We start from the raw sequence: 11838 nt of genomic DNA, 5'->3' as shown, positions 1-11838 counted from the left end.
GTAATAGAATGGTTATAGTCAGTAATTGAATAAGGTACGATCTAGTGGATTGAGTTTCGTTCTTCCTTGCTATTCCAATTCCTACTGTTCCATTCCATTCAGAAGTAGTTGTCCGTCTGCTTGCACCAGTGAATCTTTACTACCTCTGTAAACTAATCAAGTTATGGCTCTGGGCTACTCCACTAGTTTGGTATTCCACTATCACAATTGACTTAAGGGCTTGAACTGGACTCTCATCTAACTACATTTCTTTGATACCGGAATGAGGCTCCTCTACCTCCTTATTCTTCCCTTAGCTTAGCTTAGCTCCGGTAGGCATGAGAACTGAATAAGTCCTGTATTAAGGGTTGGTTAGTGACTTTTTCTTTCTATTACACGCCTCCCCTTCCCTTAATGTTACTTCAATGAGTGAACCACTCCCCTCGACCTAGACCACTCCTGTTTCTATTAGTAAAGTAACCTAACTCTGATACTAAGATACAAACTGAACTCTTGAACTCCCTAGTAATGAACTCCTCTTTCTTGCCAGTTACCAGAGGTAGATGATAAAGCTGCTTGTTCAATAAGGTATAAAAGAAGAAATCGACTATCTGATTTCCCCAACTCGTAAACTAGGTATTCCACGGGAGCAGGTATAGTTAGATTAAGGAGGAGGAGTTACAGAGTTACCGACAAAAGTGAAGTTAAATAAACCTATCGAAATTCCATCTTATATAATAAAGATCCAAGATTGAACTCATAAGATAGATAGAAAGTTGGAATGTAGGGAATTGTCCTTCCCAAGCCAACAAATGTAGGGAATTGTCCTTCCCGAGCCAAGAGTAGTTAACCAGTCTCTTTGAAACCAACCCGTAGTACTGTTATAATACCTATTGCTCTACTTTCTTTCTTTCTTGATAGGCCTAGTTGCTAAGGAGCTTTCTGAACCTGAACCAATTGTTGTTGCTCTGAACCAGAACCACTTGTTGCTGACTTACCTCTATCTCTTGCCAATCAATACTAACCTCACTCCGGAGTGTAGCCCCGGGCTTCCCTTCTCTTTATAGCTGTCCCGCAAACTTAGAGATCGAAGGTATTTCATCTAAAAATCATGCGCCTGAGAGCTCAGCTCGATCGGATATGAGGCATTAGGGTGCTTCAAGAGTGGGTCCATCCTTCCTTCCTAAATAAGCTTGAGCTGAACGACTGAATAAAGAATATAGTATAACAGTTTGACTATTCAATTAGAATACTGTCTAATTATTGTACTATTTCATTAGAATACTGTCTTGCATATGCTTCACGTACGTGGGTGGATTCTTTCTACCCGTGGCGCTACCCTTGCTTCGATAGTGGACGGTGAGAGTGGGCAGTGCTTACCCGTGGGCTAAGTTAGCATGGATTGCCAAAGATGAGTTATAGTAGATATAAGATGGAAATCCTTTTTTAGACTAAAGAGGCTGATATCGCTTCTTTGATGGCTAATACTGTCTCTAAACTCCAGATTGGGTGGGTGGGGCTGGCTTCCTTTGATTCCGAAGATAAGAAGATAGAATGCTTTCCCTAATATAGGAATGGAGCTCTTGGTCCAGTCGGGGTGCTAGCTTCCCCACTATAGATTCGAGCAGAGATTTTGCTCTTAAGAAAATAGGGAGATGGAGCCATAGAAGGTATTCCTTGACCTGTTGGGGCCTGGCCTTACCGATGCCTTCTGCTCGCAGCCGCCAGCGGGTACCAGATTATGCTTATATCGCCGGGGATATAGCGTCTTAGAGAACATTTCCGTTAAGGTACCAAAGGTAGAGATCGTATTGTCATCTTTACTGGACCCGTTCCTTTAGGGTGCCTTCTCCTTCTATGAAAGGAGCCGTATGATTTGGGGGAGGGTTTTCGTTCGCTTCCGCGCCCTGCAGCTCGGCACCTACGATAAAGGGTCTAGTCCATACTCCCTTTAACAACAAACTATTAGTAACATTGGAAAGTCTACGGGAAATGTAGTAATTTCGCTTTCTAGCTTTCTTGAGTACACAAACCTTGCGAGAGCAACCCCGGGTTCGTTCCTAAGCATCGCCATAAAAGACACGTACTTATTGACTTTGTTATAGGCACCGAAATCTCCAATCTAAATAGAGCTCTTTGCCTTTCTGGGGTTATTGTCCAAGCGACTGAACTCTATATTTGATATGTTTTGGCCGTGTCGCTCCAAGATCAAAGGTGATGAACATTCCGAGAAAAGAACTTATTGCTGAATATCCGCTCTCTGTTTCCGAACTGTCCTTCTTTTCATCTTTATTCATGCCTTTCCTTTCACATAATGGAAATTGACATCACATAGCTTTACCTTTGATGAGAGAGTAGAGTTGCACTTACACTTTGATTTATGCCTTGACTCTATACCTTGGGGATTATTCACTGGGTCACACATCATATAACCACAGACGCAAAGCAGTTGATTACTATAAGAATGAACGTGCATTAAGAATTCCACTAGTCAGTATAAGAATGAACCCGGATTTGATACTATTGAAAGCCGTAAACTCTGCTCTTTTCTACCCTTAACTAAAGCCAATAACTCCCCGAAACGACAACACTCATGCACCCAAGGAGACTTCACTTCAGTGCGTGCGTGCTTAGCGCTTCAATTCCTAGAACCTCTAATCGGCCTTTATCCATACCACATACTTCACTCTCAAAAGCACTTGTTCGAAAGGGTGAACTCAACGCTTCGGCAAACTCTGTTAGCACAACATTTGGCGAAAGAAAAGATGGGAATTCAACTTCACTAGAAGAGATTCACCTACCTGCTTCCTGCTTACAAAACTAACTAACGTTTACTTGAGCGGGGTGCATTAGCTTACTTTCCAGGGTGCCGATATTCTTTATTAAAGCTTCAATATTCAAGGCATTAGTTTCTAGTCTTTCGCTGCGCTGTAAGCCGTATAAAGTAGAGTGGAAAGAATAAGGGAGTATATAAGTAGTTAAGATGAATCAGAAAGATTATTAACGTTGTCGCGGGTATAAATTGAAACGAGACTCGCTAACACACTTAGTGGCCGTTGCTTGTTTTGGGCAAAATCATTGAACTCACACTCTAAGCTCGAAATCAAAGAGCAAATGAATTGTTGACGGGTAATCTAGGAATTGTTGAATGGAATCTTTCGCTAATAACTCACTAACGGAGCTCACCGAAGCTGCAATTCGCTAATAACTCACTAACGGAGCTCACCGAAGCTGCAAACTGATTATGGTTTCTAGGTGGGGGTGCTAACGTGTTATGATTGGGGGAGAACAGAGGAGCTCTTTCGAAAGGAATGGCGCGCGTAACATGCTACTTATTATATTGAGTTAAGCTATTCAATAAGTAAGGGAACAAGGCCTAATTTCATCAGCTTACGGAGAGTTCTCGTCAACACTTCTTTCTCGCCGTGGAACAGAGGTTCAACTTAGCAAATGCGTGCGCCTTTCTCTTTCTGTCCTTCTTAAGCGCTAAGTACTCTTTCTTTTTCTACATTTGACAAAGAAACCTAAGGATACGAAAGGCAAAGGGTAGGTCTCAGTCGATCAAACAAGATTATGGAGCCTAAGACTTGAGTGGTGAGTTTAGAGTCATAAAGTGAGGAGTTCGCGCTAAAGCTATTGCCAGTAGGATCAGTAGGATAAGAATGATTGATACTGGGTCAAGTGAGGCAGTTGGGGTGCTCCGCCTACCAAGTTCCAGTCCCTGTACCTGTACCAGTGTCTTCATCTTCTTTCCATCGATTCAAGGATTGCCTTAATTCATTCTGCTCGTGGGATATCGTCACTATTGATCATGTCTGCTTCAGTTGGAGGGGGAGACACTTTCTTTCCATTATGAATTAGTTGACTGACCTTAGTATCCTTAGACCCTGGGTTGTACCTTATTCTATCTCTCCTACCAGATCACAGATGCGGCCCTGTTTTAAGGAAGAATGCAAGTGAACTGATCTCTAGTAGTCGCTAGCAGAGGAGGGCCTTCGCAGTGGACCGGGTAAGCTTCGTGGCAGCTATCTTGCTCTCTTGCTTTATGCTCGATTCCTCAGTCGGAGTGGGAAATCAAGGAGCTGAAAGCCTTTTGTCTTACCATAGGAAATAAGAGCTTAGGGCATTTCTTCAAATAAAAACGATATTGACATTAGTAAGGCAAACCAAACCTACGGATTCTTCTCAGCATATACGAATATCAAAGGTAGTAAAAGGTAGAGAGAGAGGGCCTATCTATAAACCTTTGAAAGCAAGGACGGATTATACACGCTACTCACTTCGCTCCATTTAGAGTGGGTGGAAGAATCTATCTTGCTTCTGTGCTCTTGCTCGTAAGTCCGTCTTTCTCTTTCATTGTTGTCTATCCGAACCGAAGACGGCACTACTTATACGAATTAGCTGACAAAGCAAGTGGATTCCCCCCGCTGCGAAGAATTCTTTTGGTACTAGACAAGGGTCAAGGCTGAATTCCATTTCTCCCTGGGCTGAGCTTATAAAGATATGCGGCATGGTGAAATAAAGGAGAGCATTCCACTTGTGTGTTTGTCGTGGATCTGGGATGGATTCCAAAAGGCTTTCAGCTCCTTGCATGGGAGTAGTGCGCTTAGCGTGGGACCTCTTTACGGCGAAGGTAGGAAATCGATCGGAAGCTAGGGGGCGGATAATTGACTTTGACCCGATCCTTTATGTTTTGATAATTGCTAAACAACATCGGATGAGTCCTCCCTTCATAATAGAAGCAAGAAATTGGGACGACTTTGGGGGTTATCAAAGGGCTTAGGGTACAGCTGCGTGAAAACTCACCTCTCATCTTTTCGCCCTAACGCGCCACAGACGCATTATCTGTTTGCGTGGAATCAGATTCAACCAAGGTAAAGGAAGACTGAGGTGACCAAATGAGGACGTATCAATTAAGACGAGGAATTTGATACAGGTTAAGCAAGGACGGGGTTTGAATCCCAGCTAGAGGTGAGTTAGCCTACGAACGACCACCGCTTATCCAATGAATTGGCAACTTGATTTGATTGCTCGAACCGATCGTATAGAGTGAAGGCCAATATAGACAAAGTTGTAAACCACAGACGAGGCTAAGATTGATCCCGAATGAAAAGCCTCCAAAAAAGCGGGGAGATATATTGAAATAAAGGAATTGGGGGATGGATTGACTACCAATGATACAGTTAAAGTAAAGGATTGCCTGACTTTGAAAATCAAGGGATTCACGCACTGACTCAAGCAGGGGATTTCCTCCATAGGCCGAAAAGCATTTTGTAGATACTTGTTACAGGCCCGAACTTGTTACAGTAGAGTAAGGGGAGCGCGAAAGAGCTTTATTTCCAATTAGAGTAAGGGCCCGCTAATACATTACTTTTATTGCTTAGAGTAAGGGCCCGCTAATACATTACTTTTATTGCTCTCGACAGAAGTAACTCGACGGAAAGGAGAGGAAGGAAGAGCACTGTTAGTGACCTTATTCTTTTACAAAGAGGAAAGGGAGGCTAGGAATCCAGAAGTTCATCGTGAAAATAGATAGAGACCAGATCATATCATGAAATATGTATTGTCAATGCAGAGCATCCGCTTACAGTCCTGCAGATAAGGCATATGGCGTGACACACACTATATAATATAAGGTTCAAAGTCGTTGGAATAATATAAGTGAAGTAGTTAGTATAAGTTCCGTAGTTAGAATAATATAAGTGAAGTAGTTAGTATAAGTTCCGTAGTTAGAATATGAACATTTACAACTTTCTATAAGTTCCGTAGTTAGAATATGAACATTTACAACTTTCTCACGGATAAGGGAAAGCGTCGATATGCAAGAGTTTACCCCATTGAGTGCCTTTACTTGAAGAAAGATGTTAATTCCATCTTTATTGTTCTTTACAGAAGAGTCATGAGATCCTCTTGCGGGTCGCCTAGCTTTCATTATAGTGAAAACTGGTACCAAAACCATCCAATTTGATTTCTGGGAAGTGGTTATAAAAGTGTTCTACGGTTAACATGCCTCGCTCTAAGTGTAGTAGCTTGTTGGGTGCCTATTGCTAAGTAAAGAATTGAGTATATGCTTGGTCCCTACTAAATGAATTCTTTCCTTGTACTATAGTTCCATTACAAGTTTGCTTGTTCCTTGCTTACTTATGAGTTTGCTTGTTGAGTTGAGTATCTAAAGTGAGTGGAGTCTTTATCTAAAGTGAGTTTCGTCTTGTATATAAAGGGTAATATGAGAGTCTTGTATATAAGTGAGTAATCATAATATCTTATATAAGTTAGTAATCATAATATCTTATATGTATGCGATGTTAACTAGAAATCATAATATCTTATATGTATGCGATGTTAACTATATTAATTAATACAAATACAGGCTATTCGATGGATTTCAATCTTACTGAGATGCTCCCGCTCAATACCTTCGTGCTATTATCAGTAAAGAACTCTCATATCTAGTGAATATTGGCCATTAGGCTAATGTTCTATAAACAGGATTGAAAAGCAGGATCCTAGCCAACTTGAGTATTGCCGAAGAAGCCACTCCTTAATTTCTGGAAGCTTTAGTCAAACATCTGCAAGAGCGACAAAGTCTGTTTTGGAACGAGGCAAAACCACAACATTTTGTATAACTCTCTATCCTGTTATTCACAATTCTTTATATCTGTGGGAATTCTATCGGGATCTGGGTGAATTTGAGCTCGTGAGAAAGCATGCTTCACAGCCACTCATTCGTCCTAACCAAACAGTACCATCTTTATCTCAGCCACTAGTATTAAGGAAATCCCTTTTGATGACTTAGCTTATGCTTAGTATAGTGAGTCGGGCTACGATTCGGAAGTAAGGTAACAGGATTCGTTAATGCACCATCTTTCAAGGGATCCGGAGTTTTCTTTTCCAGAAAAGGTCCCCTCCTTCAATATAATGATTGGGTCGACCAGGCCAGATCCTAAGTGCAATCTCATTCTCGGGTCGACCAGGTCCGGGCCGATCGTGAGTCAATATCCAATCTAAAACGTACATTGCAGTTCCAGCAGAAATACTTGGTTTAATTCTACCACTTCTACTAGGAGTTGCCTTTTTAGTGCTAGCTGAACGTAAAGTCATGGCTTTTGTGCAACGTCGAAAGGGTCCTGATGTAGTAGGATTGTTCGGATTGTTACAACCTCTAGCGGATGGTTTCAAATTGATTCTCAAAGAACCTATTTCACCAAGTAGTGCTAATTTCTCCCTTTTTCGAATGGCTCCAGTAGCTACATTTACGTTAAGTCTGGTCGCTCGGGCCGTTGTACCTTTTTCTTATGGTATGGTATTGTCAGATCCGAACATAGGGCTACTTTATTTGTTTGCCATATCTTCGCTAGGTGTTTATGGAATTATTATAGCTGGTTGGTCTAGTAATATAGGGAGCGGCCGTTCGGTCGCCTATGATAGACGGACCAATTGGTCAAATATGGGTTTGTGCCGCAGGTGTTGAACGATCTACTCTACACAGGTGTGGGCTTACAGGGCAGAGGGCTCTCTATGTATTATTCCCTTTCAGTATAGGGATGAGGGAATTGGCTGTAATCCACAAATAGTTGTTTCTATTCGCACCTCAGATCCAGAGGAAAGAAAGGTTGCTTGTCAAGGCTGGGCTGGGGCCTAACTCTTTCTTTTGATAGCTGTCCTTTATAACCGGCTGTTCTTCTTTGTCAACGCTACTACTCTAGGTTCTCGCCTACTTTCCGAATGAAAGAACATGAGAAACAGTTTCAATGGAAAAGGCTATACTTAGTTTCGCAAGCCTTTGTCATTGTCAGTCAACTAAGTAAGGGCTTGACTTGAAGGACTTGTTTATAACTCGCCTAGCAACTGTATACTAAGCTTGGCCCCTGCGCTGTGAATCCTTAAATCTTCGAGCATGCCACACTAAATGGATGATACCCTCATACTATAAAGACAGAATTGGAGTACCTGAAAACCCCATCATGGTGAACCTCTCCTTGTGATCGGGATGAGGTAGATGCCTCCCAGCAGGGGGCGGATCGAATCGGAGTTTCCTTAGGTAGCCACCGACCTACAGTTATCCTTAAACTTCCGTGCTTGGTGGAGAAGAAGCTAACAAAGGTACGCTCGCTTGCTGTCTTGTTCTCTGCCGCGGACTGGGATCGCTCGCCAGCTAGGCCCTCTAGAATCAAGTTGGATAGCAACAATTCCGTATGAGAACATATTACCCATCCTCGGAGACAAGGGGCGGAACGACCTCTCGATCTACTTACTTCAGCCCTGGACGGGCGTCGTCGTCTAGGCGTTCCCTGTTGCTCTGATCTCACAGACGCCTAGGACGTAGTCTGGGCCAAGAGCCATAGTTAGTTGCTGTCTCCATTTAGTTGTTCTTTCTCTAAGTTGATACCGGCAAGACCCAGCAAGATAATGATGTCTGCTGATTGGTAGTGAGAGGACTCTTAGTACCCGCAATAAAAAGGTTCAAAAACCATAATATCGTTTCTTGCTCTCCCTTAGCAGCGGGAAAGGAGTCTATCTATCTGCCTAGCTTTGGTAGAATTCCCCCAACGAAATTCAAAAAACAGAAATGACACGAATCCCTGAGGTGGATAAGTCCGACCACTCAGCAGCAGTGCGGAATGGAGTTTCTCGTCTGGTGGATCTTTGCTATAGTTAATGGGGCAATACATACCAAAAGGTTCAATAAGGAAGGCGCATAATTGTATATAACAAACCCACCTATAGCTGGTCTAACCTGCTGAGATCCAAAAGTGCTTTTCTATCCTTGCCCTAATAGTCCTCGAGTACACAGAGCTATTGCTGATCCTTTGCGAGATCTAGATGAGCACTTTATGAATGGCTAATATAGGTAAACATCGAGACGGTGCATCTCCGTTAGCTCTGTCAAGGAAGTTCAACTGGCATTCCTACCTTGAGGTTACCATAGGATCGACCCGGATTATACGATTATCCAGGCCTGAGATTCCAAGGAGTTCATTCATTCCCTGTGCTACCCCGCTTGAAAAGAAAAGAAAGACTCAGGAACAATAAGCACTCGGGAAGTCTAATCAGAGCAATCGAGGGTTCCGTAATGAGTAGGCGAATCCACATTGAGGTTGCTGATCGATTAACTCATTATGCTTTTATTAGTAAGGAAACTCCTTCCCGCCCTTACCACCTTCATTCTATTCCTCCTCTGATTGATCTTAGAAAGCATACTCAAAAGAAAGAACTCCCATCTTTACCCATTAGCAACAAGAGCAGCTCCATCGTTCGGCCCGAGTAAGCTCTATACCGCATTTCAAAGTGCCCTAATGCGTTATTAGGCAGCTTTCCGCCTTAGACTTAGTAAGCCAGCCCGCCTTCTTACCTTCCTCTGCTTCTTGCTCCGTTTGGTATTCGCTCGCTCTCTATTGTAGTTTGTAGATCGTGCGTCCTGCGCATTGATCGCCCGTTTCATTCGTGCGTCTTCGGTTTGCTTTTCAACTAGGCCTTCCATCGGTTACTCTCCTCGAAAAACCTCTGTCCAATAAGTTTACTAGACTCAAGAAATAGGAATCCGCTAGTTTCCGGGAAGTGTTGTAAGAGGCAATGCGCTAATATAGAGCTTGTTATATCGGCTTTCTTTCCTCCAGCATGAAACGGGGTTGAGCGGTGACCTTTACGCATTCAGCTGACCCTAAATATGAAGTTGGAAAGTAGAACAGATAGAGATGGAGACTCGGGAAAGAAAGAAAGCAGTAAGAGAATGTAAAGCAAGCACAACTGAATCAATAGATGCTTCACCGCTACGTGGGCTTGATAAAAGAGCTAGCGATGTTAGAGCAAGAATCAAGAATACGAGAAATAAGAGTCTTTGAATAGAAAGAAAAATAGGTAATTAGAGAATCAGAAGTAGAGTCATCAGCAGCAAGGGCTAAGGAAGCAGCAAGACCAGAAAGTGACGTTCCGGGAGATCCTTGTAGGCCTGTTACAGTTCCTGTTTCATCCTATGAAGAAGAAGGAATTTCAAGCAGAAGCCTTATCAGAAGTAGGAGCAGGTACTGGCTTTGAAGCTCGGTATATTGAATCTCCTCTCTTTGCGAATGCCCACATAGTGGTTAAGTCTAAAGTGAGCTGCTGGCAACAAGTCCAGTTTTTTGAAGCTCCAAACTAGGCACTAAATTCATTAGAAGCTCTATTTTGTGTATTAAATGATGGATTTGCTATCAAACTGAAGAAGTACCTGTTTAGTTCATTTGAGACTAATCTCTTTTGTATCTTGAGCGAACAAGTAAGAATCGAGCAAGTAAGTCAAATAAAACAACTGGGAAGTTCGAATCGACACTCACACCAGGGACCGAACCTTGCTCTACTGGGGCCTATGCTATGACCTTTCCCACTGGTGCAGTCTGACTTGACTTTGGTTTTCATTCCCTTGGCTTGGATACGAACCCTAGGTCTGCTACTACTTAATCTCAATCTTAGCATTCTCTCTTGTATTCCATCTTGTTCATTTCATTGTTCAATTGCTGGATCTACATCTTTATTGTATTGTGAGGTTTCTTAGCACAGCACCCGATGTCGCCTGTCCACGCCTTACTTGTTCAACTCGTTCTTTGACTCCGTGATCTAATTCTTCCCGTCCTTGCTTTGCTCTCGCCCTTAGGTACGATATAGTATAGTGCATCTTGGGTACGATGTAGCACATATAGAGTATAAGGAATAAGAAGAAGAAGTCAACCCATGGGTAATAGGATCAAACTCAGCAGTACAAGAATAGAGCTAAGTAGTCAAAGAGTCCGTTTGTATGCCAGGGAATCCAGCACTGCCTAGCAAGAATCGAAACGATACCGATAAGAAGCAATACAAGAGAAGAGTACAGAACTTATGTAGTGCCTACCGGGCAAGTCACTATTGGATTAAAGCAAGGAGCATAAGAATTCGAGGTATGCTCAAGCAAAGAAGTAAGGGGATAATAGGTCTGATACGAAACTCAATTCCACAATGAAAACGGAAACTCAAAACTATGATTTGAAAGGAGGAAGCGCTAGGGTGGTTAGTTACCTCTATCTGTTATGCCTCGCTAAAGCCTCTCTTATTCTATGTATTCTCTTGTTAAGGATAAAAGATCTTCGAATTTCCTCTACGTTGAGGTTGCGTTCCTTCCAGCTTCGTCGCCCTTTAGATTCAATTTCATCAAGCTAAAGTAACCATAAATATAAGTAGTCGCAACAATAATCTTAGAACTGCCTTGCTTTCAAACTAGACTATTATTAATAAGACTTATACTATGACTAATAAGAATGGAACCGGTGCCTATACGAATTGAACTAGTACTAATGAGACTTTAGCTGCTATCTAATAGAATCGAACCACTGTCTATAAGCCCGTCCTTACTTGTTCCAACTCTAACTGTCCTGTCTTTTCTTTTTGTACTACTGCCATCGATCCTAGCTTGCCTCTTATACTGTTGACTTGCATTCTCTCGCTCCTTGCTTTTAGGCTTAGACAACGAACTATAAGATTGAAGGTATTATTTTGGTAGTCAGAATACTATTAGTTAGTAGCAATGATAATCGAACCCTACATGCAAGAATCAAGATCTAAATCCGAATAATGCAAATATGTAGTACAAAGCCTACCTTCAATGCTTCCAAGCTGCCAGTAAACCTTTTCTGACTTTCTTAGACTCCCGCTTCCCGGCCTTACTTATTGCTTGCATTCCACTATTTCATTATCATATTCAAAGTCAAGTTTCAGTATTCAATTCCGCATTCCGAGTTCTTATATTAGAATGTATTTTGCCACTCACTTATCTACTCTCTTCTATTTATTTATTAGCATTAGCATGTGTTTTCATATACAAATAAATACAGTATTTGCTAGTAGTTCTTT

At 42.1% G+C, this 11838-nt stretch overlaps 2 protein-coding genes across 2 annotated transcripts; one reads left to right on the top strand and one right to left on the bottom strand.

The window, feature by feature from the left end:
* Positions 1-1307: 1307 nt before the first annotated feature.
* LOC135666410 (NADH-ubiquinone oxidoreductase chain 1) lies at positions 1308-8520 on the top strand. Its single transcript, XM_065177976.1, has one exon. The coding sequence runs from the start codon at positions 7079-7081 to the stop codon at positions 7448-7450; it is 372 nt and encodes a 123-aa protein (XP_065034048.1). The 5' UTR covers positions 1308-7078; the 3' UTR covers positions 7451-8520.
* LOC103973023 (uncharacterized) lies at positions 7934-8651 on the bottom strand. Its single transcript, XM_018821265.2, is given in 4 exon segments — positions 7934-7991; positions 7994-8294; positions 8369-8433; positions 8534-8651. Coding segments are annotated over 4 exon segments (534 nt in total). The 3' UTR covers positions 7934-7941.
* Positions 8652-11838: the final 3187 nt, after the last annotated feature.

The sequence above is a fragment of the Musa acuminata genome, unplaced genomic scaffold (genome assembly GCF_036884655.1).
Source record: "Musa acuminata AAA Group cultivar baxijiao unplaced genomic scaffold, Cavendish_Baxijiao_AAA HiC_scaffold_1097, whole genome shotgun sequence".
Classification (NCBI taxonomy): Eukaryota; Viridiplantae; Streptophyta; class Magnoliopsida; order Zingiberales; family Musaceae; genus Musa; species Musa acuminata.
Note: the sequence above shows the minus strand (reverse complement) of the source record. Positions and strands in the feature narration are given on the sequence as shown.

Excerpts from the sequence above, each read along its gene's own strand:
- LOC135666410 (XM_065177976.1), top strand. The coding sequence starts at position 7,079 with ATGGCTTTTGTGCAACGTCGAAAGGGTCCTGATGTAGTAGGATTGTTC.